The sequence below is a fragment of the Rhodnius prolixus genome, unplaced genomic scaffold (assembly GCF_049639745.1).
Source record: "Rhodnius prolixus isolate KJV_2025 unplaced genomic scaffold, Rpr scaffold_4, whole genome shotgun sequence".
Lineage (NCBI taxonomy): Eukaryota > Metazoa > Arthropoda > Insecta > Hemiptera > Reduviidae > Rhodnius > Rhodnius prolixus.
The window spans coordinates 14334451-14362072 of NW_027411614.1; the positions used below are offsets into that span (position 1 = coordinate 14334451).

Below are 27622 nucleotides of genomic sequence, written 5' to 3' on the forward strand. Positions count from 1 at the left end.
TTTGGGGTAAACCTTTTTTATTTTTCAACATAGTCTCCTTTTAGGCTTATACACTTCGTCCAACGCTGCTCTAGTTTGTTGATCCCTTCCGAATAATAGGATTTGTCCAAGTCTGAAAAATAGCCATTCGTTTCTGCAATCACCTCCTCGTTTGAATAAAATCTTTTTCCCGCCAGCCATTGCTTCATATTGGGGAACAAATAGTAGTCCGAGGGAGCCAAGTCTAGAGAATAGGGGGGATGTGAAACGAGTTGGAACCCTATTTCCATTAATTTTGCGACCACAACTGCTGAGGTGTGAGCTGGTGCGTTGTCGTGATGGAAAAGGACTTTTTTGTGGGCCAATCGTGGGCGTTTTTCTTGCAGCTCGGTTTTCAAACGGTCCAATAACGATGAATAATATGCACCTGTAATAGTTTTACCCTTTTCCAGATAGTCGATTAGGATTATCCCTTGCGAATCCCAAAAGACAGTCGCCATAATCTTTCCGGCCGAAGGAACGGTCTTCGCCTTTTTTGGCCCAGATTCCCCCTTGGTAACCCATTGTTTAGATTGTTCTTTGGTCTCAGGAGTGTAGTGATGTATCCATGTTTCATCCACAGTGACGAAACGACGCTTAAAGTCATGCGGATTCTTCTGGAACAGCTGCAAACCGTCCTTGCAACACTTCATACGATTTCGTTTTTGGTCAAGCGTGAGAAAATCACTCGACTTCCTCGATTCAAACGAACGCCAAACACAAAGAAATAGACCGATCTGGCTGAAACTTGGTGTGTGTTCTTCCAAGAGATGCTACTAACTAAACATAACCTCGATACGCGCCAGTAGTGCTATCTCTCTGACTTTGCACGGACTTTTCAAACGACCCTCGTACATTGTTGGAAAAACTCATCTTTTTAACTTATCTACAATAATTGGTTTAGGAAACCAAGTATTTCTAAAATATATTTGTTCAAACTATTTAAGTTACAATATAATTTTATGTAAATGTATAAAAAAAACGTTATCATTACCACAAATAGAAGTGTGGTTAAGTTGCTTCAATGTCCTGCTGTCCTAACTCAAGATTAGTCGTACTGGTTTTACTTATCCTTAGGGTTGGCAACATATGCGGCTTCTTATTCCCAGTTAGGACTAGAGGATTTATGTGGAAGCTAAAGTAGTAAACTTTTGTCCAACTAACTGTAAACTTGCCCATCGGCTACAACTTCGACGGCTGTAATGAATTTTAGATGATAAATGTTCTATTATTTCACTTTTTATTCCTCTTGACTTCAATATTTTAATGCTAATTAAATAGATTTTTTTGGGTTTTCACTAATAAAACTTCGTTTCTAAACCCGGTAAATCCATTCCTCGAGTATCCTGCCTATTCTAGAAAAATGTTTTATGAAATCTGTTTTGGAATATTGGAGAATGTCAACCCTACTACTAAAGCAAAAATATTATATTCTGCCAATCATCAACATTTAACCAAATAGTCTAAACGGGTTTCTTTAAAAAAACGATTTTTACGGAATCCAAACTAGTCTGGAACATAACATGCGGTATCAAACTTTTTTCCAAATTAAAGGAAGGTAAGAACGTTCTACAGACGCTCGAAACGATTACTTGAAAACAGAGCTCCTTTGGTTAAACATTCTTCAGAAAATTACCATCACCCCAATATCTGTGTCTCAAATTTAACCATTACCTTGAAATGGAAATTATTGTCCAAAATATAGGCGCCACGGTAGTCGAGCGGTTAGAGGCGAGACCTGCGAAGCTAATATGTATTGTGATACTGGGTTCGATTCCCCGGTCTTAGGCCTTGGATTTTATTTAATGGTTAATAAAAGAATTTTACAGTAAAGTATGTTTGCTAGTCGCCTCCGTCCACGACACCTAATTGGTAGTTGGACGTTAAGCCCCGCCTGAAAAAATAGGCGATTACTTTTTACTATTATTGACCAAAATATATTTTTATAATATTTCCATTTAAATCTCAGGAGTTCTTCTAATCAACATCACCTCCTGCAACTAATCAGATAGTATTTTTCATAAAAAGGACCGAGGTACTTGAAGGACAAATTTATTTAAACATAAAGAGGCAAAAACATTAAACATCCTGATTATCTTTTATCTTAATAAAAAGTGGTATAAACAAAATCCATGTACAACCATCTTGAAGATAATTCTCCCTCATCGTCCCGAAAAACCTCCCAGAAGTACTGTGACCTCCAGACCATTTTCTTTTAACTCTTAAATTACTTACTTTTTCGAAAAGAATTACTTTTCTTTCTTGAATTCCTATTCTCTTGAATGTTCGTCTTCTTCTGTCCATTATGTTACGAAGATGGAAGATTTTACTTATATTTGACAACAATCTAAAAGCAGCAATTAGTAATATTAATCAGCATAAAAATTACTTAAGTTTTGTTTCTTGTTGAATTTTCTAATATTCTAGTGAAACGTTATCATGATATAGTTCTACGTAATATTATTTTATTTTTTTTAATGTAACATATCTATATAATGTTAATAGATAAGAGATGTAGAACAGAATCATAAAAATGATAACGGGCTAGTCTTATAGATAGAAAACTCTAAAACGGTAAGAAGAAAACCATTTTATAGCTATCTTTATTACAAAAGAACCTGTTTGTCCGGATTAAGTGTCCACTGAAATGAGTGCTTACCCGCGCTACTGAAAAAGTAATAATAAACCTTTATTATTATACACATGTTTATATAGTCTATATTTTTAATGAAAACCTAATTACAAAATAGGAATACTTCGACTAAAAAAAAAATAAACTTTATTGTTTATCTTGCTATAACAAATTATGCTTTTAGTTAGAAAATTTACTGATCTTTCAACATTTTCTTTTACCCCATCGGTTTGGGCCTTCCTGCGTCAGATCATTTCTTAAATCTTGAGCTATAAGAATTCAAACTCATTTAATATCTAGACCACTCACAAAAATGAATGGAGAGTTGACTTTCTCAAAAAATATTGCAACAAGGAGAAGTTATCCTTCATGAAGATACCAATTACAGTTTACGAACTGCAAAAATGAGACGATAGTGTCTTGAACCAATTAAAAAGGAAAAAACAGAATAAGGTTGAGTTTTAATATTCTCTCACAGGATTCGTTTTTCTAAGGAAAGAGAGAAGATTTCTTTAAAATTCCTTGACTTAGAAAATAAGTAATAATAATAATAATAATAATAATAATACTTTAGGGAAGGGATTAGCTATGAGGTTAGCATACTGGACTCCCACGCGGAGGTCCCGGGTTCGAATCCAGCAGCTGACCCTTAGATTTTCTCTTCCTAGGAGCTTCTTACAGCTCACTGTCCGGTGATAGACAGTGTTGTCTGTAACGAGAGAACACTGTCCGGAGGCCGGCAGTGCACTGGAAAAAGCTCCGGGCGCTAATGACCTCAGCTGTTGATGTGCCAAAAAAAAAAAAAAATAATAATACTGTAACGAAGTTGACCTGGGCGGAGAAGAAAGGCCTAGATTATTCTAGAGGTTGAACGACCAAAGTCAGTAACAGGCCGCCACTGCATAAACAAAAGGGGCGGTATCTACTTGTGGCAGAAAAGAAAGGCCTAGATTGTTCTAGGGGTTAAGCGACTAAAGCCGGTAACAGGCAACCACTGTGTAGACAAAAGGGCCGGTCTATACCTGAACTAGAAAGGAAAGGGCTAGATTGTTCAAGGAGTTAGTGACCTGTGTAAAAGCCAGCTAAGAGAAAGGCCTCAGTTGGGGTGGTGGCATATGTGTTTCCCAGCCAGTGATTGACAGGTGAGAGTGAGACAGCCGGAGTTGGAGAGAGACAGAGAATGGGAGGAGGCGGCTCACAGCTGAGGTGGTGGCAGTATGTTTTCTCCAGCCAATGAACATCAGGAGGGCGTGGAAACTTATGCTCAGAGAGTTGGAGGAGGGCAGTCCCAGTTGGAGGGAGGCACGCAGTTAAAAGGAGGCGACACAGCTGGAGAAGTCAGTTTCTAATCGAGTTTCAATTAAGTTTTTAAGCAAGTTTTAAGGAGTTATTAGAGTTTATAGTTATTAGTCAAGTTTATGAGTTAGTCTTGGAGAGTCAGTGTTGCGGAGTGCTTCAGTGGTAGCTAGTTGGGCAATTAGTCAGTTGATGAGTAGAGCTGTGTTAGTGTAGCTGAGACTAGTGCAATTCGGTGCAGTGCGGACCAGTGGTCAGTCGGGGAACAGTTTTGTGGCGTTACGAAGTGAGTAAGTAACAGTAAACTGTTGTGACTGTTGTAAATGGTGATTGTAATGAATAGCGTTAGTTGCTTGTAAATGTTAATGTGAGTAATGTTAACGTGTTAATAAATCAGGTTATTACTTACAACTTTAGCGAGTTTTATTAGTTAATCAAACCCACATATTTAATAACTAGTGGCAGGCATTAGTTGTGTAAGTAAAGTTTTTTTTGGGAAAAACTTTACAATACTTTATTTAACAAATAAAAAATACAAGAGTATAGTAAAAAGTACCATACGGCATGGAAAATCCGTCTGCCGGAGGTCGCTAGTATTTAGAATTACAAACTTAATTAGAATTTACAAACTGAAAATTGAGAAAAGAAATAAAAAGTAAAATTGAAAGAAAAAAGAAGATAAAGGAAAAAAGAAATAAAAAATTTGCCTCAAACATAAAATAAAAAAGATATCAAAAAAGAACACACTTATTACAACTAAAAATGCAACTAAACGTGAAAATGGAAAAAACTTTAGACAGAAAATGCTTAACATATAGAAAATAATGAAATACAGATAAAAAAGTAAAGAATACAATTTAAAATTAAATAATAATGAACACAATAAACAGATAAAACAATTTTTTTTTTCCTTTTATTTTTATTTTTTATAAATAAAGCTAACATTGAAGAGAACAAGTTGTTTTAGGGCTTAGAAATTAAAGGCCTGCACTAATTGATATCTGTAAGCCCAGGCGTGGCGGGCAAACTGAACAATCGGCTGAATAGTGGTGCCATTCAGAATTGTTATAAGTTGCGGTCTGGTTAGGGACCGGCAACCCATGTAAAGCAGTCTGAGCTCGACTAGTATGGTGCACTCGGCGACAAAATGAAAAACATCTTCCCTGGCACGAGAATTACATAATGAACACATCACTATAGGACGCTCTAGCCAAGGGGTATAATTTAACCACAACAACTCACACCTTAACTTAAGAAACCAACGCAGTTCGTAGAGGGTAACCTTCGGAACTTTTTCAACTAATATGTCCATCGTAGGGGAGCTATGACTAAGAACCTTGTACAGTAAAAAGCGGTCTGAAGCTTGGGCCGACACTACGGCCTCCTCCCGGGAGCGGGGATGCGATAGCTGAAAGTAACGTGGAGAAAAAGAGCTTCCAATCAGCCATGTTACTATTGCTAAAATTAAATGAGCAATCATATTTACTACAGAGTACATTCCAGTGGGCAAACCAGGAAGAATTATGCCTAATTACTTCCAAGGCAGAAACTTTAGGCAGGCGGTTATCTGGAAGCTGCAGGGATTTCAAGACATATTTGAAATGAAGCCTCAACGTAAAAACTAAAATTAATTCAACAGAAGTTTCCAGATACACCATATAATTAGGGGTAGAACTCGGCAAACGAAACAATTTTTTTATAAAAAACCTCAGCACTCTTTCAACAATCTCATACCTTTGGTACCCCCAAATTTGGCAAGCGTAACAGAGGATCGACCGAGAAATCGAATTAAATAACTTATATTTCGCTGACAGTGGCACCTGATTCTGCGACATAAAATCCGACCAGATGCTGTTGAGCCCCTGTTTCGCAGTGGAGACAACCTGAAGTAAATGCGGAACATAGGAAAGACGCGGAGTCAAAATAAGTACTTAGCACCTTTTTTTCTTTTAACTAAATAAGTCTGTAGCATAAGTATATTTGTTTGCTCAAGTGATGAAGCAGTAACCCAAGATGTGCTCATTTAGGACTCAAGATTGCTTGACCTTCATTACGCTAGATTATACTACAACATCTGGCGGGTAGACGTGCCTGTTGTTTAGTTCTCTTCTTTCGCTAGTTTAGAAATGAAATCTGATAATAATCATAAAAGGAAACGGCAGCATTATCTTTTTTCATGGAGCCTCTTTTTTACGCTCATTCCTGTACAGTTATTCTTGTTAATACGTTCTGATATAAAGAGGGATTGAGTATTGTCCTAGGAGAGACAGATATAATTGAATTTTAGTTCACGCAATTTCTCACTTCCACTATTGCTCCTGGTTTGGCCTTCAAATCCAACCTCCAGTTCTCTTCTGTTCCTTCCTCTGTAACCTACCTCCCCTCTTAACTTTCCCAGTTATCCCCTTTATTAATACAACTAATTATTGAATAATCTTATCGCAGTTGGGTGTAGTTCTGTAAATTGCTCGTCTTCTCCATACTTCAGCTTATTGAATTAATGTTGTCCATTGCTTGTTGTCAGCTGATTTGTGCTCCTTTCGCTCTTCATTTAAACTACGCGCTCCTGGAATAATTTCCTGGAAACACTAAATTTCTCATGTCATATTGCCTTCATCAGTATTGAAACCAAAATCTTTTCAGTGAAAATTCTTTCAAGTTTCAAAAAAAATTTAATTACTTAAATTGCGTGAGTGTCCCATCATAATTTTGTTTGTTTTAGCTCCTGGCGTTTTATCAAATTTTAATTGATACTCATAATGGAAGAATGTATTTTCAAAAGGCTTGCGTTGAATATTAATTATTCATTGCTAACCATTATGAAACAAAATTCCTATTTAAGTGCAAATGAACTCCAGTATTCATGAAATTGGTGTCACTCTTTGATCACAGTGTTTAAAAAGGAATCTAGATTAAATTAATGACCTACTTTGGGGAGTTTATATGGGCAATGTTCAGAGCTCAATTCTCTTAACTCGGTTAGCATTAAAAGATTACAATACGGAATTTCAAATCTGTTTAAAGTTTATATTCTAACGGATCAACGCACTCGGTATTAAACACTTTTCAAGTAGGATATGAAAAGCTTAGTGTATATAAACCGAGTCTCTGCCTATATAAATTCATCAAGAGAACTTGCTAGGAATATATTCACGTCACGTTTATGTAGAGAATCTTGTGTATAGCTCGGGCTATGTGATCATTGACGATCACTTAGAAAACATACTACCCCCTATACGTCATTTACATTCCATTTGTGCACGAAGGAGGTTGCCGCGTACCCTCGTCATCTGCAAACAACTTACACACTAACCTTCTACACCATTCCTTCGGAGTCTGCCTACTGCCAACGCTATCCACTAACCCTTTACTCTAACGCCCAATACTTGATCCCATCTCTTGAGCCGGACGGGTTGGTGTACTTTACAATATGTACATGTTTGCAGTTCACCTTATCCAAACCGAAATAACGAACAATTTTCCTTCTATATATAGCCAATTTTTGTTCTTTTTGCTTTTTTTTTTCGATACAAAAAACATGTGTGCAAAAGAACTATAATGGTCCATTTTTATTTTAGAGAATTTTAAATTGGAAACACATGACAAATAAAAATAAATGTTCTGATGTTTTCTATTACTTAAATTCAGATATTACGTTTTGTTCTTTTTTTAAAGGTTTTTCTCCCTCTGTTCAAATATTCCTGAAGAGAATTCTTTTAATTACGAAAATACAAATTTATTATTTTTAGTAGAATCCTAATTGAAGTTCAGTGTTTTAATTTTTCTTGGCTAGGAGGTATTTCACTTTATTCTCTCTAGTAAATTTTAGAATAGAATAGAAAAGAAATTTATTATTCTGGGACAATTGTCCCCTAAGAATAAATACAGGTACAAATAGAGGCCTTAATAGTTTGGCCTGTGATTAAACAGAAAATATACGTAAGTATTTACAAAAAGTGAAAATAAAAATAACAGCAGAAATTAAGGAAATAAATTAAAACAATTAGAATTTCGGAGGAAGCTGAATAGAAAGGAGATAACTGAATAGACGGGATTTAAAGATAGATAGGGTAGGAGCATGGCGGGCAGATGATGGCAAGGAGTTCCAGAGAGAGAGGTAGCACGTATTAGGAAGGATTTGTCAAAGGATGAGGTACGGTGTGAGGGAATATAGAGATCGGATGAGCGAGATTTGGTATTTCGGGAATGTATCTAGGATTTAAACTTAAGGAGTTGAAAAATATAGGAAGGCCTTTGAGACTGGATGACTTGAAAAAGGAAAGAAGCCAAAAAATATTGGCGGCGATAGACAGGAAAAAGCCACTTCAACTCATCGTAGCAGTGCGAAATGCGAGAGTCTCTGGAAATGCTGAAAATAAATCTTATGAAGCAGTTCATGAGGTGCTTGAGCTTAGCTTCAATATCACCAGAAAGACCGCCATACACTAAACAACCATAGTCGAAATGGGGGAATCTAAGAGAGGAAACTAGGAGTTGCCCGGTCTTAATTGGAAAAAGGTGACGGGAACTATTAAACTGCTTAAGGATATGGATGGAACGACGAGAGATTTGGGAAACATGGTTTTTCCAGGATAGGTTTTGGTCAAAAGTGATACCAAGGTTTTTCTCAGAGGAACAATATTTTATTGGGGTATTGTAAAGGAAAAGATTAGGAAGAGGAGCCAATGATTTAAGGAGTGGGTTGGAGCCAATAACAATTTTAGATAAAGAAACCAAACAAAAAACAAATTTAAGTAAAACTATTTTTTTAAACTGTTGGTTTTATTAGATAGTTTTGCCATTTTATTCCAAGGAATGAAAATTGAAGAAAACACGTTTTACTGGACAACAGAAATTAAATTATTCCGATTGATTTTAGCCACGATATCACTCTGTACCGTTCTTATGAAGAATTTACTTCACTGGCGAGAATAGACGCTAGACTTCTGGCACATTATTTTCATTACATTTGAAATTAATTCTCAAATATCCAAATAAAAATACCACTTTCTAATTTCAGAATTGGAAATTCCAGGCAATTAATCTTGTTCCAGTGACAAATTAATGCAATGTCCCTTTAAAAAAAATAGCTAGAATGGATCAGAAGCTACTTACAGTGTTGAATTTACTGTGTAGATGGTAGCTTATCATAATAAATGCTGTTTACCCTAGATTTTTGGCAGACTCAACGAAAGAGTACTGCATTTACCAGTAGCATTTGCTTAACTTTCATTGAAATAAATCATAAGCAAATGAATCCATAAGTAAATTTCCATAAAAATAATTGCTATTGTTAGCCAACTACTCTCCTCTTAGAGGAAAACTAGAAATTCTCTTCAAAAAAATGTTACACCTAGTGAAGAACATGAAATATGTGCAGTTAAAACAAAAATATCAGTGTCTTGATCTTTATTTTAAGAAATATCAAACGTATTTTTTTTTTTTGTCTGACCAAATTATATTTTGAAAGCAAAAGGAAATGAAACGAAACTCTTTTTAACAGAAAGGAATGAAAAGTATGAAGTAAAGGAAGGAGTTGAAGAAAATCCTGATCATTCCGATTCAAGTTGTACGACAGAATGAACGAAATCAATAACCAATGTAGTATGATCTAGCTGAGCAAACGGCTGGTAAAGGAAATCAGGTGAAATACTCTGTACAGAAGTTCTTCTCATTTTTTATTTTTTTCGATCTTCTTTGGGACAAGAAGCTGTCAATAATAAACCGGATTTGAAAGAAATAGGGACGCATAATAAAACAGAAAATCTTCTTCTCTTCTATATATATATATACATGGTATGTAATGCTGAGTTAGAATTAAAAGTAGATATTTTTTTTTGACATAGCAAGGAGATGGGTGGATGAGGGAGATAGATTTGGCCAGGAACTTCTTACTGGAGTGACAGCACTGAGCAATGGAATGAGTTTCAATCAACTTTAAAGATTTGTTCACAGATTGATCCTATACTTTGATAAATATCCCTTCACCTTACTTTTAAACTTGGAAATCCCCTTGCCACATCCTTATTGTTGGGGATAAAAAGTGGCGGTGCAAGTTGTGGTGGGTCTGAATGAAAGTCTACTGGAATATCGTTTTCAGTCGTTCAGACTTTGGTTAAATTGTGCGGAAATTGTGGAGCCTCACACTTCCTTCTTTTCCTTTATTTCTATAGTTTTCTTAAAAGAAACTTTACTTACTCTTTTCCATCTAGCTTTTCTGCATTTCCCTACAAACTCTTCTCTTTTCTTTATTATTCACATCTAATGTATACCACAGCCTTCAATCTCACCTCTAACTCTACTACGAATACTAGATCTCTGGATATAAAGATATATTATATAAAACAATGAAATAATGTTCATTGTTTTATATTAATCCGTTTACGATATTAATTCAAATAAATTTACCGTTATCATTCAGCGGCTGCTACAGAATTTGAGTTGAATTATTGCAATGATTTACATTACAGCTCGGAGATAATCAAAATGGCTTCTGAAATAAATTATTTATTATTCAATGGCCAAAAAATGATTGTCGTTTAATGGTGTTAATCTTTATTATTTGGAAAATTTATTAAAAATATAAAAAGCTATGACTGAAGCAAGTGCTTTGACACTTAAATTTAAGGTAAATATTTCAAAAAGTGGAGTTAATCGATTTGTGCATTGAACGGCTCATATATAAGTATTTTCTTAAATTCAAAGTCAAATATTATCATCAGGAATGGCTTGATATGTTCTAGCCGTCCTAAGGATGTTCGACTGTCCGTAGTTATTCAGGGATAGACAACAATTCTGCCATAAAGACACGAGAGAAATTAGGTCCCACAATCTTGTCCTGGGGATTCTAAAAAAGCAGAACCCCAACCAGCACAATCCCTAGATCCATCTGAGTTTAAGAAAAAAGTTTGAATCATTTTCTGCATGTGTAGAACATAAATTATAGGTACATGCGTTGTTTTGTTTTTAAAGTAAATTGGGAACCAGAATGTGAGAGAAAAGTGAACTTCAATTATTGGCTAGTAATTAACTTTGTAAATGATATTAGAGAACTGATAAGATGGTGGCTTTACCTTTACCAAAATTAATTAGAAAATATCTAAAAATTAAACTAGATAACTTCGCTTCACAAGATCTTTTTTGTAAAACAAAAGATGAATTTGTCATGACCCAGGCTCTTACGAGGGTCGTTTGAAAAGTCCGTGCAAAGTCAGAGAGATAGCACCACTGGCGCGTATCGAGGTTATGTTTAGTTAGTAGCATCTCTTGGAAGAACACACACCAAGTTTCAGCCAAGTATATACTCGTATTTCTTGATTGATTCTTTTTTACTTTTAAATATACCCAACTGGTTTTTTTTCTATAAATATAGTTAATACATTTCTTAAAAACCATTCTTTTATTGCGGTAATTCTTTTCTCTATTTAGAATATTAAATAATCCATAATATCCATCTCTTTTAAATCCATCTCGGAATATATAAATGCTGATATCATTTGCTAATAAACTTACAATTATTGGAGGTACCACCAATTTTATACTAAAGACTGATGTTCGATTTTGATGACTTGTAGAGTAACATACCCTACGCTTACATTGTACAATGTTCGAATTGAATCCAAAAAGATTATAATAAAATGTTTAGTTTAAATTGAATTTTAAATTATTTACAAGTATGAAACAAATATTAGTTTTGGAGTACAAAATAATTGTGTTATACAGTGGGATGTTTTTATTGTAAGCACGAGTCAATAAGGATTACTGTATTTAGTTTTTTAAGGTAACTGTACTCACGGAATTATCGTGGAGAGAGGAAGGTCAGAAAGTTTATTAAACACTTGGAAGGCTTCTTCACATCGATTGTATAATTGGAAGTTTATTACATCGAAATAAAGTATTACGAAGCAGATGAAATAAAGTATCTTTCATCTTCTTAAAAATTAAAGTGTTGAACATAGTTGTACAATACCTGAAATGACAATGTAATCTCTTTAAAGTCGGTAACTTAGAAAAGAAAATGTAACCAAAACTCACGATATAAAATTGGTTTTTGATACAAGTATTTTTTTCTGACAAAAAATTCTCTCCAAAAAGATGGCAATTCAGTTAGCTAGGAATGTGTATATTTCCTCCATCTTCCCGAAGAGTATTAGGGTGCCATTACCTTTTAAGCTCAACTCCTTTGAGCGTTTTCTTACAAAGTACCATGGAAGTAACTGTTCAGCTTACGAAACCTATATTTACTTAGACTGAGTAATGCTTCAATTTGCTTCCTATTATACTTGACCAAACTGATCTTCAGAACAGAGCTTACCTCAGTACCGGTTATTATTATAAAATACTTTTATTTAAAAAAGATAAGTACTTAAATCTAAGAAGATAATTTCAGAGTAAAGTTTTGCAGACTCTTAGTTTCTCTTTGAGAGATCAGTCGCTTAGACAGCAAAAGGAACATATAAGAGGTGATTGGGCTCCCTCATTTGCTTAAATAAGAATGGCAATCAGTTATTTGAATAACCAATCTTCCAGCCAACAAGCCCTTTCCATCGGGTGCTCTGTTCTGAGTATCTGAGAACGGGTCTCTCTAGGAAGATACGGGCTGACAGTCAGGGGATAACCAATGCATCCCTTTCTCAGTACCCACCCAAGTGGCACCCCACATTCAAAAGTACATCTACATAAAATTCCGAATCGACTGACACCTCATTCATGAAAATCGGTTTGTGCGTTTAGGCTGTACGTTGTTTACAAAAAAGGTAACAAGAACAACAACAACAACAAGAACATGAACATTTTTTGAAAAAGCCGTTTTTGCTCATTTTCGGTAACTTTTTTCTCAAAACCTATAACATCTGGGTTGTTGCAAAAAAATTACAGCTATAAAGGAGGGTTTGCCCCATATTTTAAAGAAAATTTGGGAATTTTATCTTTAGTAGAAAAAAAGAAAAAAATTGTCAAAGTTGGGTGTTTTTCAACGTTACGCTTTTTCGTGTACTTTTTGACGATCAACCCTTATACAACTGTCCTACCGGACAGTTTTAACATGGGAGTTAATTTGGGAAGCAAACCCTATTAACTGCCCAGGATGTCTATCAAATCCCCTGGAAATCCTTGATAGTTAGGAATTTCCACAGCCCGGGGTCGAAAAGTCTACTCCTTAAATACCTCTCCTCTCAAATGTTTCCTTCTTCCAGCATCTAGCTAGTCTCAGTTGATGATGGTAAAAAATTTGATTCATTCAGCTTTCGAAAACGCACTCAACTGAGAATATAAGACGTTCTTTCAGGCAGTTTTGGAGAATAGTTGACATTTTTATATAAGACTAGCAATAAAGTGAAGCAGTAATCACAAAAGTAGAACAAATCTTGCTTTGCTATCTCTCTTAGTTAAATTGGACGTCCACCCATCCATCAGTAGTGAGTAATGAACTCAAATCCGAGTTGGCCTGTAATTCTTTACTTCTTTCATGACTTATATTTTTCTATTTTATTCACAAAAGAATAATGTTTATTTCTTCCATTATAAATACGAATTATTTTGTCCTCATTCTTTTCATTTGAATTTAATTAACATGTTATTTATGTCAAGTAGATTATGATTTATACTTTTTCATTTTTAGTTAATGTTATCCCCTCATAAATGTCAGTAATAAGTAATATGACTAAGTAAGCTTTGGAAATAAATTGATGTAATAGTAAAAGATCATTCATACGTGACATTAGGTGTCATCTGGGTAGGCAGGTTATGAGGAATTAGGGTGAAAAAGGGAACTCAGCAGTGCAACGTAAATTTCATGTAAAAGAAAATTAAAATTGGGAGCTTTTCACTAAACCGTCTTACATTCCAGGCTTTGTAAACTTCGCCGTAATACGTGCTAAAACAGGCAGTAAAATAGGAAATGAAAACAGAATAGTTGTTTTTATTCAAAAAAAATAGCTTTCTGAAGGACATTGAAATAATCCTTAAATAGGTAATAATAAATCAATCCCTAAATTAATTAATTAAACTAAATTAATAAAATAAATTAATCCCTAAATAGGGCTCCTAAATAGCTTCAGATGAAGAATGTGATGCCTTTTTTCAGTTTAAACTCAAGACTGACATTTTTAAATTTAATTTTGTCAGATACTTGTGTTACTTCCTGATAGAATTTAATATTAGATTAGTAAATAGTTTAAATCCCTGTCGGTAAGAATTGTATTCACTTCATTACGATAGAACCGTTGTTTATGAATCGTTTCGATCTAATAACTCTTCATAGATGAGCTAATCAGATGTTTGAATCACTCCAACCTCTTAGATATTAGCCTAATGATAGGTTAATTCAGTTAATCGTGAATTAGCTCAAAAGTTAGTCATTGGAATCAATACGAGGTTATGGTTAGTGTTCAGCTAGCTGTTCTTAGATTTTTCTCTTCATAGAATCACTATAGCTCAGTGAGAGAACACTGACTGGAGACACTCAGTGCACTAAATAAGGTTCTAGGTGCTAAGGAATTTAAATGTTAATCACATTAAACAAATAAAAATATATAACAAGCGAGCTTATTAAAATTAGAATAATATCGGAAGGGGTAGAATCTTCCTAAACGCTTAGAAAACATAAAAATTATAGAAAGATCAAAAGAAAGATGATTTATCTACGTTAGTGATTAAGATAGTAACAAAAGTTGGCCGCCATGCACTAAATATTGCGATGTTTCAATTTTTTTAGTCTGAGTGTAGCTTCAATTATGTAAATATTATTTTTAATCTACTAAATAAAAGTCATTTTAAATTTTTTCCGTTCTCCAATCTTTTATTTGGAGAAAGAAAGAAGACATACATCCTTTTTTAACATTTATATCATTTGTTGTTAGCAAACAACACTTGGCCTAGAATTGTCAATTTTTTTTTTGCACTCATTCTTCAATTGTTGGCAGAGGCCATACCTTCATGTTCATTATTTACATCTGATGGATGGGTTTTGTATGTGAGGAACAGACTGGGCGAGTGAAGTAGGCGTTCTGCAAGAAGACCCGGAATGGAAGATGCCTGGGATTACCTTCGCTTCCAAAAGAAATGTCTCTCCCCCTGTCCCGCCGCCTATCCGCACAGTTCCTGTCTCAAACTTCTCTTTCTCAAGCCCCTTTTAAAGGATCTTCCTCTTTCCTGCTCAGCCTAACTCACTACATACTCGCAAGTGTCTTAGTGTATACGTCAAATACATCCCCTAGACACACACACAATCACTAAAAGGATATCTTGTACACAAACTCACACTGTATAACAAATAGAGTCGCTACTTCTAAAACCTTTACAGTTCTATAGTATAGTTACTGTATTCTCTTAACACCCATCAAGAGCATACCTCTATCTTTCCAAGGATAATGTACAAGAGATTACAAAGCCTGAGTATCTCATCCGGTTCATACTCTGTCAACTGTTAATAAAACCCCAGCCTCTTTCCATTAGATGTTTAGTATCCTTTAATTAATACAAAATTTTCTTCATGTATATACTATGGGTTTAACCAGCACGCTAAAACCATTTTGTTATAATTTAGGTAAATCACTTTCAAAGGAATATTATTTATTGCTTAGCTTACAACACTCCACAAGAATTTATAAAAGCCGCAAATTCTATCTAACTTTGAATTTATTAACACTTTGTGTTTTAATATGACAGAAAATTAGATCTAAAAGCTTGGTATACAATATTATGTATTATTGAATTTTTATAGAAAAGGCTTTATTGTATACGCTAATGTGTATTAATTCCTTGTTATTAATAACTAGAGGCCACTTTATTACCCACAGAAGATATCAATGAATGTTTTTAGTGAAATTGGGAAACTAATGATTATAGATTAATTTAAATCTTCCGTCTAAAAAATTCTTTTTATAAAATATAAAAGATACTAAAAAAAATTGTAATGTAATTGCCTATTTTTTCAGGCAGTCTTTACGTCCAACTACCAATTAGGTGTCGTGTACGAAGGCGACAAGCAAACTTATTTTACTGTAAAATTCCTTTTATTAACCATTAAATAAAATCCAAGGGCTAAGACCGGGAATCGAACCCATCACCACAATACATACGAGGGTCGTTTGAAAAGTCCGTGCAAAGTCAGAGAGATAGCACTACTGGCGCGTATCGAGGTTATGTTTAGTTAGTAGCATCTCTTGGAAGAACACACACCAAATTTCTGCCAGATCGGTCTATTTCTTTGTGTTTGGCATTCGTTTGAATCGAGGAAGTCGAGTGATTTTCTCACGCTTGACCAAAAACGAAATCGTGTGAAGTGTTGCAAGGACGGTTTGCAGCTGTTCCAGAAGAATCCGCATGACTTTAAGCGTCGTTTCGTCACTGTGGATGAAACATGGATACATCACTACACTCCTGAGACTAAAGAACAATCTAAACAATGTGTTACCAAGGGGGAATCTGCGCCAAAAAAGGCGAAGACCGTTACTTCGGCCGGAAAGATTATGGCGACTGTCTTTTGGGATTCGCAAGGAATAATCCTCATCGACTATCTGGAAAAGGGTAAAACTATTACAGGTGCATATTATTCATCGTTATTGGACCGTTTGAAAACCGAGCTGCAAGAAAAACGCCCACGATTGGCCCACAAAAAAGTACTTTTCCATCACGACAACGCACCAGCTCACACCTCAGCAGTTGTGGTCGCAAAATTAATGGAAATAGGGTTCCAACTCGTTTCACATCCCCCCTATTCTCCAGACTTGGTTCCCTCGGACTACTATTTGTTGCCCAATATGAAGAAATGGCTGGCGGGAAAAAGATTTTATTCAAACGAGGAGGTGATTGCAGAAACGAATGGCTATTTTTCAGACTTGGACAAATCCTATTATTCGGAAGGGATCAACAAACTAGAGCAGCGTTGGACGAAGTGTATAAGCCTAAAAGGAGACTATGTTGAAAAATAAAAAAGGTTTATCCCAAAAAATTAAGTAGTTTTTTTTACAAACGACCCTCGTATTAGCTTTGCAGGTCTCGTGTCTAACCGCTCGGCTACCGTGGTGCCTATATAAACGAGACTACTTTTCATCTATTTTTCCATTCTCAAGAAACTCAAAATTCCTTCCAGGCATAAAAGGGATTAGACAGGAAGGCTATGAGCAACACTCAAAAGAGAATTTCGTTAGGTATGCTAATTTAGTTACCCCTGAAGTGGCTGGCAATCTTTCGTAAGATGGACTGGAATTGTAACAAAGAGGAATCAAAGTGCAGAAATTGTAAAGAAAATATTGGGGATAACGATGTAATTTGAGCCATTTAACTCAAGACGAAGGCAATACCTAAGTATTGATCATTGTGAGACCCAACTGTTCTTGGTTATTTACATTCAAAAAAGAAATCAGTAACTCGATGTCTTAGCTCCAGGAAATCTGCAATTATTTTTATTTTTTCCTGGCGAAAGATCACGATTAATCTGTAAAGTAGTTGAATTACTATCATTTCTAATACTTTGAAGAAGTATCTTTTTTTTTAAGTAACGTTACACTTCTAAATTATATTATTTGCTTCATATTTCTATTGAATTTACCACAATTTAATATTAATAATAATAAACAAGAAGCAGAATATTGCTATTGATTGCTTTAGAAACGCAGTTATGAATCGTAGTAACATTTTCTTAGGAATTTCAATAGTTTTAGGTCGTATATTCCTTTCAGTATGTGCATTGTATTGCACTCTATCGTTAGTGGCTGAAAGTAGAAAGCGAATGTTATCTATATTTTATAAAAACATATTTTTAGATTGTCTATAGAACATTTCCATTCACTTGCTAGTCATTTAAAAAGTTTTATAATAAACAGTATACTTTTATTGAATGTAATAACTTGGTAATTTTGATTGCAGAACCGTTGGCCATGATGACTGTAGTGTCATTAGCCGGAGGCTGTCTCACATTCTTCCTAATATGTGTGCTCTGTGGCGTTTATTGCGCCAGAACTGAAAAATGTTGTTTCTCAAGTGAGTAAATTACTATTTTATTGTGATTAATTGTATTTACTTTCTTATTTGAATTGTTTTTATAGCGATATTCATTTGAAAGACAATGTAATAAATGAAACTTGAGGAGACTATCGTTTGGAATAAAGTTAACATGATTTCTTTTTTAAGTGGACTAAAGTCTAATGAAGACTGTTGTACATAAGGTATTGTACAACTTTCAGTACAATCTTTAGGATAAAACTGTGGAGGTCAAACGAATAATGATTTGAAATAAAAAGCGGAATAGTTTTGGTGCTTTAATATGATAACATCAGTGCACCTTCTAGTCCCTTTCGAGATAGTAGTCATTTTACCTGGAATATAATACAATGGAAATTTTACTGAGAGAATAAACGTATCTTGATACTGAGAGAACTAAAGTCTAATCATTTTTTACCCCCTGTTGGAACTTTAAATTGCGGACACATTGTTGTAATTTTCTTAGCGCGGTACCATTCCATTGTATTTGTCAACAGTATTTTTATAAACATAATTTCCTTCATGAAATGTACTTTTTATATTGAAAATAATTTGACAAACCAGCAAGTTCAGCGATGATACAAGCAAAGTACTAATATTCTTACATTACACCTCATGACGCAAATAACTTCTAAAGTTTCAAAACTTTCATTTGGAAGTTATTATTGCCACCGAACAATTAATTGAACATTGAATACTGACTTTAAATTCATTCAATTAATTAATTATACTTCTTAAATAGTTCGCCGATTTCTTGATAAAATAAACTCTTTGCTTGGTCACTTGAAGCTCTCACTTGAAATCAGCTGTAGCGGTCGTGATTTTGTCACTCGGCCCAGACTCATTACTTGATTGAGGTGCCTGTAAACCCTGATTCCTTCCACATACATTAATCAAATGAAAATAAAAGGGACGCATTGTGTTACCACCACCAAATATGGCCGAAAATAGAAAGTGTATATTCTCAAGGTAATGGTGAAATGGGACTGTTCAATCATAACGTAGATGTGAAGCGCTGTTGGAACTAAATGAAACAATTTTTTTCCCCTAAAGTTTGCGGGTTCTTCAGAAGAAATACTTCTCAAATTAGAAAATAAATAGAAATCTTGCTAAAATTGAATTCTAGATAGAAGCTTATGAACACGGGTAGTTTTGATCTAATCTGCGACAAAAGAAATTCAATGAATAACAAAAACAAAAAAATGTTACAAATCATATAAGAGCGCAAATCTTGAACACAGTTTTAACGTTATCCAACTTTATTCTCTAAACCAACCCGGCATTTCTGACATTTTTACCAACTGGCGCGGATCCGAGACCTGCTGAAGCCAGCCACAGCCCTTTTAGAGAGGTCAATAATTTCCTTAGCCTGACGGCAATCAGCTCGGGATCTCCACCGGTTTCTGGTGTTCCTTCAAAATCCACTGCTTCACCGCCGTTCAGGATACAGGAATAATTGACATTGTAATCAACGCAGTCCTTCCTTTGCTGTTTCATCAGCAAGTTAGGTATAACTTATATTTATAGTTTCATTTATAGTTAGTTGTAATACAACTACCTCCAATACCACCTTTTTTGATGGGCTGCTTTCTCTCTCTTTCCATCATGATGACGTGGTAGACTTGAGAAAGTCATGATTGCATACTGCAGATATTTTAGGGCATTGTAACATTGTAACTACTGTAAATATATTCTTCTTTATTCAGCGTTTCTGTAAATTCTCTCTCGTCCAGTTTAGGATGAGACATGACGATGATAGACTAGATTTCTCCGGGAGGCTTGACCAATGTTTAAAAATGGATTGAACCAAAAGAATCCAGCGATTTTTTTGCCTTTCTTACTTTCTAAGGAAAGGAAACACTCTAGTTGAAAAGCCTTTTGTTTTACAGATTAACTAACCTCTGTCTGTTACATTCAGATAAATAGTTAATTTGCTAATAAAGGTCCAGGGATGGCCTTCGGACAGCCAGAACACTGAAGTTCTGTACGTTGTTGTACAAATGCATTAAAAATCCCCCAAAGAAATCGGTTTATCCATTTCCGTAAAAAAATTTGAAAAGAAAAACCTAATGTCAGACGACCGACAAGATTCCTAGTATATTTATGGAACCTCTATTTCTTGCTTTCTCGGAACCTCTTGCCTATAATCTGTCAATTTAACGATAAGCAAAGCGGATTATTTTGTATTTAAGATGTAAAAAACCCCCTTGGTGAGTTTTGCAGTTGTCTCTTTAAATTCATTAAATGTAAAATCACCAGTTTATTCATTCCAACCCAATAAAATAAATAAATGAATGTACAAACATTTTGTAAAGCACTCTATTATTTAAATGCATTATTTATGTATTTTAGCTTTACTCTTTGAATATAATGATAATCAGAATAAAAGTTGTTATCAGAAGTGCTAGAGTTAAAAGAGGAAAATCCATAGTAAAAATGAAGAAGTATGGGTAAATGTTTGCAAGTCTGATGTGTTGGCTGCAGAAAACTGAATCTATCTGCATAATGGAGTGCATTGTAGATTTATAATAGTGGAATCTATTAGCAAACTTTGAGTTGTTCATTCTCCCCACTATCCAGATCCTGTTTGCCCCTGTGACGGTCACTTCCCGCACGGCCTCCGCATGCATCTATTTTACCAGTAAGTACTCTGTAAACTCACTCTTTACCCGGTGTGGCCATTCTTCACACGCCATACCTCTTCATCCCAGACGCCAAGTGCTTGCACACATTACCCTGATTCACGCAATATCTTTATTTTTCAGATAGTTTATAATTTACACTGTGCACACAATATTTGTAAGGGTTTTTATTGTGGAGGGGGCACGCCATCGACTGATGCAGACAATAGCGATCTATATCTAATAGTGATATTTGAATGTTCTTGTAAATGGAAAGAAGATTTGCAATATTTTTTTTTTTTTTTAATCCTTTTATTGAAATTTACACCTGTACCCACAGGGCACAATAAGTAAGGGAGAGAAATTTATATAGTAACTGGCAGACGTGAATGACGGTCATCCAGTGATGGCCGCCATTAGTCACCCAGTTGGTCACGGGGCCAACGGCGCCTCAGCCGTCTTCGAGGATTGGAGGGTAGTTGAAGACAAGATTGCAGCTAAAGGGGTGGGATAAAGTGAGAGTTTTTGATGAAAATTTTTTACATCGGATTTTGGCAAGTTCGGAGATGAGTGGAATTTGGAGATCTGTGTGTATTGTGTGGTTGCTAACATAGAATGGAGCGTCTACTATGCGGCGGAGTATTATGGATTGGAGTGTTTGTAGTCTATTGATGTTGGATTTTTTTAGCTGTTCCGTAAAGTTCGAGTCCCGTAAGTCCATATTGGTGTGAGAAGAGCTGTATAGAGTCGTCGTTTGTTCTGTAGTGAGAGTTTTCATTGTGGTACTGGGTTCGATTCCCGGTCTTGGCCTTGGATTTTATTTAATGGTTAATATGAGAAATAGTAAAGTACGTTTGCAGGTCGCCTCCGTAAACGACACCCAATTGGTAGTTGGACGTTAAGCCCCGCCTGAAAAAATAGGCGATTACTTTACTTTACATTACTTTAGTGAGAGTTTTGAGCGTTTCTCAAGTTGTCTGGCTAGAAGTTTGTATCGTTTGTTTAGTTCGGTGCGTTTAAGTCTTGTATGGAGGTTCCAGGTAAGTCTCTTGTCTAGGTACATTCCAAGGTACCTCACATGGTCGGCTGGTGGGATAGGTGTATGATGTAAGAAAACAGGTGGTGGAGTTTGTCGTTTGAGTGTGAAGACTGTATTCAGACTTAGTTGGGTTAATTTTTGTACGCCAGTTTTCTAACCAAGGTTCTATTGAGTGAAGGTGGGACTGTAGTGAGCGTACTGCGAGGATTGCAATAATTAAATTTATTAATTACAGTCAATAACTTTTATATTCCATATTTTTTTTAATTGATTTTGGTTAAGGCTCTATTGTAGATATATTGTTATTGTAGCTCTCAAAATGAAACCATTGCCTCCGAGTTCATGATGGTCTTGTCAAATGGCGATAAATCAGTTTCTGATAAAATAGTCATGATAAATTCGTGTTTTATGGGATGTAGAGATGCAACACCTAAAACTTATTGCCAGATGACCTTGCTTGGTTACAGTTACCTAATGAGAATGGTCAATCGGTCATCATTCGATCGACCCAACATTTTTACTTTTTTTTACTTGTACAAAATGTCATGATAGATTAGACATCTGCTAGGTTAAGCTTCGTCCTCGAGTTCACTGGTTTGAGGTTGACATGAAATAGCTCCACCCCTGAGTTTGTAACCGAAAAATAGTCGTAGGTGGCAGGAGCTGCTACATAAAATAAATTTGCACTTTGGACTGCAAGACCAGGTGCTGTTTACAGCCAAGATTCCAAAATAAAAATAAAAAAAATTCATTCTCTACCGTACGTTCGGCCTGGCCAGTGCCTGCTTATGTTATCTATCGTCTGTGAGTTCTATATTTTTATTAGTATTTCGTATCTAGTATAAGTTTTCCTTTTGTATTATTTTTTTCCTTAATTAAAGGTATTTTGTCGTTTGGTTCATTAAGCACAAGAGAGAATTTTATTTTACTCCCTATCGCCCCAGGAATTGTCTCCAGGACCCTCCCTCCTCTCACCAGTGAGCTATCCCGCCAGAGGCACCCTTAAGGGTATTTTTCTTTTGAGGCTGGTTAGGGATATCGTCTCTGATAGCTTCGGCTATCTGGCGCCCGCAAGGATACCGCCCCTGACCGGTCACAAGTTTCATAACTATTTTCTCTAGCTGAGCATTTGTTTTCATCCTTCTCCTAATTAGACCTGTTAGATTAGATTGTACAAGACGGGCGGTTCCACCAAAAAAAAAGGGGAAGGAACGCAGGCAATCCTGATGCCCATTGTTCCCCGCCCACCCCTCATCTCATGAGAGATACCGGGGTTTAAAAACAAATCCGGCTAAAAATTACCAGATGTTAATATAATAACCTAACAAAGTAGCAACAGGACACTAGGGAGCTTGACGACTCAATCGCCCAGTGCACTGAATAAACCTAGAAAGTTCATTAAGATTACCAGATGCTACAATCTCCGGTAGGGAGACATTTAACCTTCCGAAGACGAGGAATCTAGTTTTAGAATAAACTGGGCACACCTCAACAAAGTGCCTCACAGTTTCATCGGACTCACCACAGCCAGCACAATTTGGCGACTGGATTAGGCCACATTTAAAAAGATGATATGCTAAATTCGCATGTCCACTCAACACCTGAACCAACTGGCGGATCCGGGACCTGCTAAAACCAACCATATCCGTTCTTGACAGGCCAAGGATTTCCTTAGCCTGGCGGCAGTCAGTTCGGGATCTCCACCGTTTCCGATGTTCTTTCAAAATCCACTGTTCCACCTCTGTTCTACAACGTCGATAGGATACAGGGATAATGGGCTGAGGAGTCATTGTTATCAACGCAGCTCCTTCCTTTGCTGTTTCATCAGCAAGTTCGTTACCCGGAATCCCAGAATGACCAGGAGACCAAGCAACCGAAACATTATTCAAAGCTCCTAACAAATTGAGAGCAGCATGACAAGAATTGACCGAAATTTGGTTCCTACTAGGAGAGGCCAGAGCTTTAATTGCAGCCTGGCTATCCGTGAAGAACCTAACATCAGTGTCGGCAAATCCCTTCCAGCGGAGTAAAGTAGCCGCCATCTCAATGGCAGCCAACTCCGCCTGAAAAACAGATGCATAATTACCAAGATTTGACCTGTTGCTCATCCTCAAGGAGAAACTTCAAGGAGTTTGAATATTAAAGAAATTTGGCATAATTATTTTTGAAATTGTATTACCTTAATTATAAATTAAACATAGTGAGCCAAGATTTGGCTGAATTCATATAATTTCCTAAAAGATAATTTTACTTTGTATTAAATTACAATTAAACAAAAAAAATTAAGACGAAAGCAATTTATGTGTTTTAAACTTGCTGTAAACTCGGGAACAATACTTTAATAATGATTTATACTCTATATGGAAATAAATGTTGAATGTTTTTATATCGACAAGATCATCGCCAGCTTTATCTCTTTTGTTTACATATATTCATTTTTGTTTTTTGTTTTTTTTAAATAAACATAAAAAAATATAAATATGGCGCCCACACTACAGCATTCACAATTTAAAGGAAAAAATGCCGATATTATTCACTTGTGTGTGTCCATCTTTACAGTTCTACTCTCCTAGTCCAGCTGGGAACTACTCTGTCCTATACATGAATTTCTGTTATCAACCGTCAGCTTCATTCTTGATAAGAACGATCGATTTTTAATTTATGACCGTACGATATGAGTCGTTTACGAATCATAACAATAAATTTGTTGAATCAACACTGCTATAGTTTGTTTTGCTGTACTAGTGTACAACTTAAAGGACCTCTGCCAGTGATGATTACATGTGACCATACAGTGAACAGTCTCTCAGTATATGTATTTCCCTTTTTTTATTTTTTATTTTTTTTTTTAGTGATTTATGTTTTATAATTTTAGAGCATGCTACTGTTACAACTTTTTTGTTTGTTTTAAAAAAAGATTATCGGCTTCGACAATTTGGGCTAAATATTTATGTTGATGTGATCTGCTTGCAGAGTCTTTTATTTTTTATTTATACCAATTTCATTTTAGTTTAGTCGAAGTGGGTCTTGTTCCCCAAAGCGAAACCCTGAGAGGCTTACTGTGTCCATCCTCTTCTAATCTAAGTGCCACTGTATTTTCGTCCAATGTATTTGGACGAACATCACCTCTGGCCCAAAGTGTTAAACTGGAGATTGATACACAAGAACGAAACAGGTTTTTCAGTGGCTGTTTCCCCCCTTCTCTTACTGCCATGCTCTGCAACTGGGCTGAAAGGAAGAAACAACAAGTTTTTGTTCACACTCTGCGGAGTTGTTTTCTGTTTCTTGTAAGATGTGTCTTGTTTCAGTATCTTATCCTGTAAGATGGCACATTAAGTTGCACAAGCAGGTCCAAGTTGAATAGAGTAATGTAGAGTATTGTTCATTGTTTTTGGTGATCGATTTATTAATCGAGAAGGAAGAAAGAATAATACTGGTTTCAGTCATTATATGTTTATTTTTGCCAAGATCTCAACCTAGGGACTAGCTCATCATCAGGGCTTATGCTATTAACAATGATATTTATTTACTGTTTATATATATGTATATATGAACTGTACATAAGCAGACAGTACAGAAGGCACACCAGCCTTACATTTTACCTTTGTGAAAAAAAAAAAAATATACAGGGTGACCCGAGTTATATGCTCCACCCACTTTTCTTTTTTAACGGTGGGAAATTTCGAAAAAATAAAAAACACGTATTTAATAATTTTTAGTCTTACTTATGGTGGCAAAGTCAAGATCTAGGCAGGCCTAGAGTTATTCGACGTTCAGGTTGCTTTTCTACAAACGTTTGGTGTGGAGTTTTAGGAAATCAACTAATCGGCCCATTACTTCTACAGAGAGAACTTCACTGGTGCAAGGTATCTAACTTTTTTTTAAGAGACATTTTGCCAGTTCTGCTTGAAGATGTTCCTCTACAACGTCGGCTAGATAGGTATTTTCAACAAGATGGTTGCCCGACACATAATGCGAAAGTTGTTCAAGGTTACCTGGATAGAAATTTCCATGAAAAGTGCTTAGGGACTCATTGTCCCATCCAATGGCCACCTCGATCTCTGGATTTAACTCCAATGGACTATTTTTTGTGGGGATATTTAAAAAATAAAGTGTACAGTATCCTTAATCCCGTGGCTTCAGTAGATGATCTGAAACGTCGAATAACTCTAGCCTGCCTAGATCTTGACTTCGCCACTATAACTGCTGCTACAAGCAAAGCGTGGGTGTCCAGAGTTTTGGCTTGCCTATCCGTTGATTGTGCCCAGTTTGAACAGATTCTTTAAAAAAAATAACGTAATTTTGACAAACTGATTTTTTTTTTTTCATATTTTAAATTACCATAACTTTTTAAAAACCTAAACGATTTCAAAAAAATTTTTTTTGTTTTTTTAGGAGCTCAAATACTATAAAAATATGCCAAAAAAAATTATAACGTTCCATTTGAAAAAACAAAGTTGGATGCTGTATCTCGAGATACAGGGGTTTAAAAAAAATGGGGCAATCACTGAAAATAAGCTAGACTAAAAATGATAAAATACGTGTTTTTTATTTTTTCGAAATTTCCCGCCGATTAAAAAAAAAGTGGGTGGAGCATATAACTCTGGTCACCCTGTGTATGTATATACGAGGGGGTACCCAAAAAAAACCGGAATTATTTTTTAAAAGCTATTTATTTACAAATTTTTTACAGAACAACCTTATCCCCTTCAAAATACTCTCCATTACAACTAATACATTTGTCCCACCGGTGCTTCCACTGTTCGAAACATTTTTTGTAGTCATCTTTAGAAATGGCTGACAGCTCCTTCTTCGTTTTTTTCTTGACCTCTTCAATGTTGTCAAATCGGTGACCTTTCATGCCCTTTTTCATGCGTGGAAATAAGAAAAAGTCGCACGGAGCCAGGTCAGGCGAGTAAGGTGCGTGGGGCAGCGGAACCATGCCATTTTTAGCCAAAAACTGTGTAACAGAGATGGCTGTGTGTGCAGGTGCATTGTCGTGGTGGAAGAACCAGTCTCCTGTTTGCCACAAATCGGGTCTTTTTTGGCGAACACTATTGCGCAATCTTTTCAAAACTTCCAAATACAAGGTTTGATTGACGGTCTGACCTGGGGGGACAAACTCTGAATGGACTACGCCTTTGGCATCAAAAAAGCAAATCAGCATTGTTTTGATGTTTGACTTGACTTGACGACATTTTTTTGGTCGGGGTGAAGATGACGTCTTCCATTGGCTCGACTGTTGCTTTGTTTCTGGGTCATAACCATAGCACCATGACTCATCACCAGTAATGACCTTTGACAGAAAGTCTGGATCAGTTTCAAGCTGTTGTTTCAAAGCACATGTTTCAACTCGATGTTCTTTTTGATTGTCAGTCAGAACTCGAGGAACAAACTTGGCAGCAACCCTTTTCATCCCCAAATCTTCCGTTAAAATTCGCTGAACCGAGCTCCAAGGTAAAACTGTCAATAGTATAAGCCCTGAAGATGACTGAAAAACGAAGTTCCAGGTCCAGAGCTTGACAAAAATAAAAAATAATGACTGAAATTGGCAATATTCTTTCTTCCTATTGGATAGAGAGTATATTTATTTGAGGAATTTTTGAACGTGATCATTCCGCATTTTCTGCAATAGTTAAGTTTGACGCAACTCTATCCATGTCAAAACAAAACAAAAAAAGAAGCATTTGGATAAAATCTTCTAATAGTTAAGCAAGATTGTTTTCCTTTTTGTATTTTTATGCGAGCAAAACCTGTAGAAGAAAATAATGAGACTAATACTGCTTCATGGTATTGCAGAAAATCGAAAAACCATGCACACCTCTCTCATTTCATTATTTCAACAAGTAGATTTTCTTCAATATAAGTAATTAACATTTTTTTTCTTTTCTTTTAAAGGGAGAAACGACTTTCGGCCCTCCGACCTGGAGAGGTAAGTGTCTTCTTACTTATTTTGAGTTTCCTCAAATTGAATTACTCGCAAGTATTATTTTTAAATTTGTTGATTTTTAAAGGAGTAAGCTACCTTTAAAA

The 27622-nt window shown here is 35.6% G+C and overlaps 1 protein-coding gene across 1 annotated transcript in view; it reads left to right on the forward strand.

Annotated features, from left to right (window-relative positions):
* The window catches only part of LOC141455542 (uncharacterized), a 287527-nt gene that overhangs the window by 226304 nt on the left and 33601 nt on the right, over window positions 1–27622 (forward strand). Inside the window, exons 11-12 of the mRNA XM_074130658.1 lie at window positions 17816–17929; window positions 27488–27521. Coding sequence (XP_073986759.1) covers window positions 17816–17929; window positions 27488–27521 — 148 coding nt within the window. The remainder of the gene's footprint in view (window positions 1–17815; window positions 17930–27487; window positions 27522–27622) is intronic.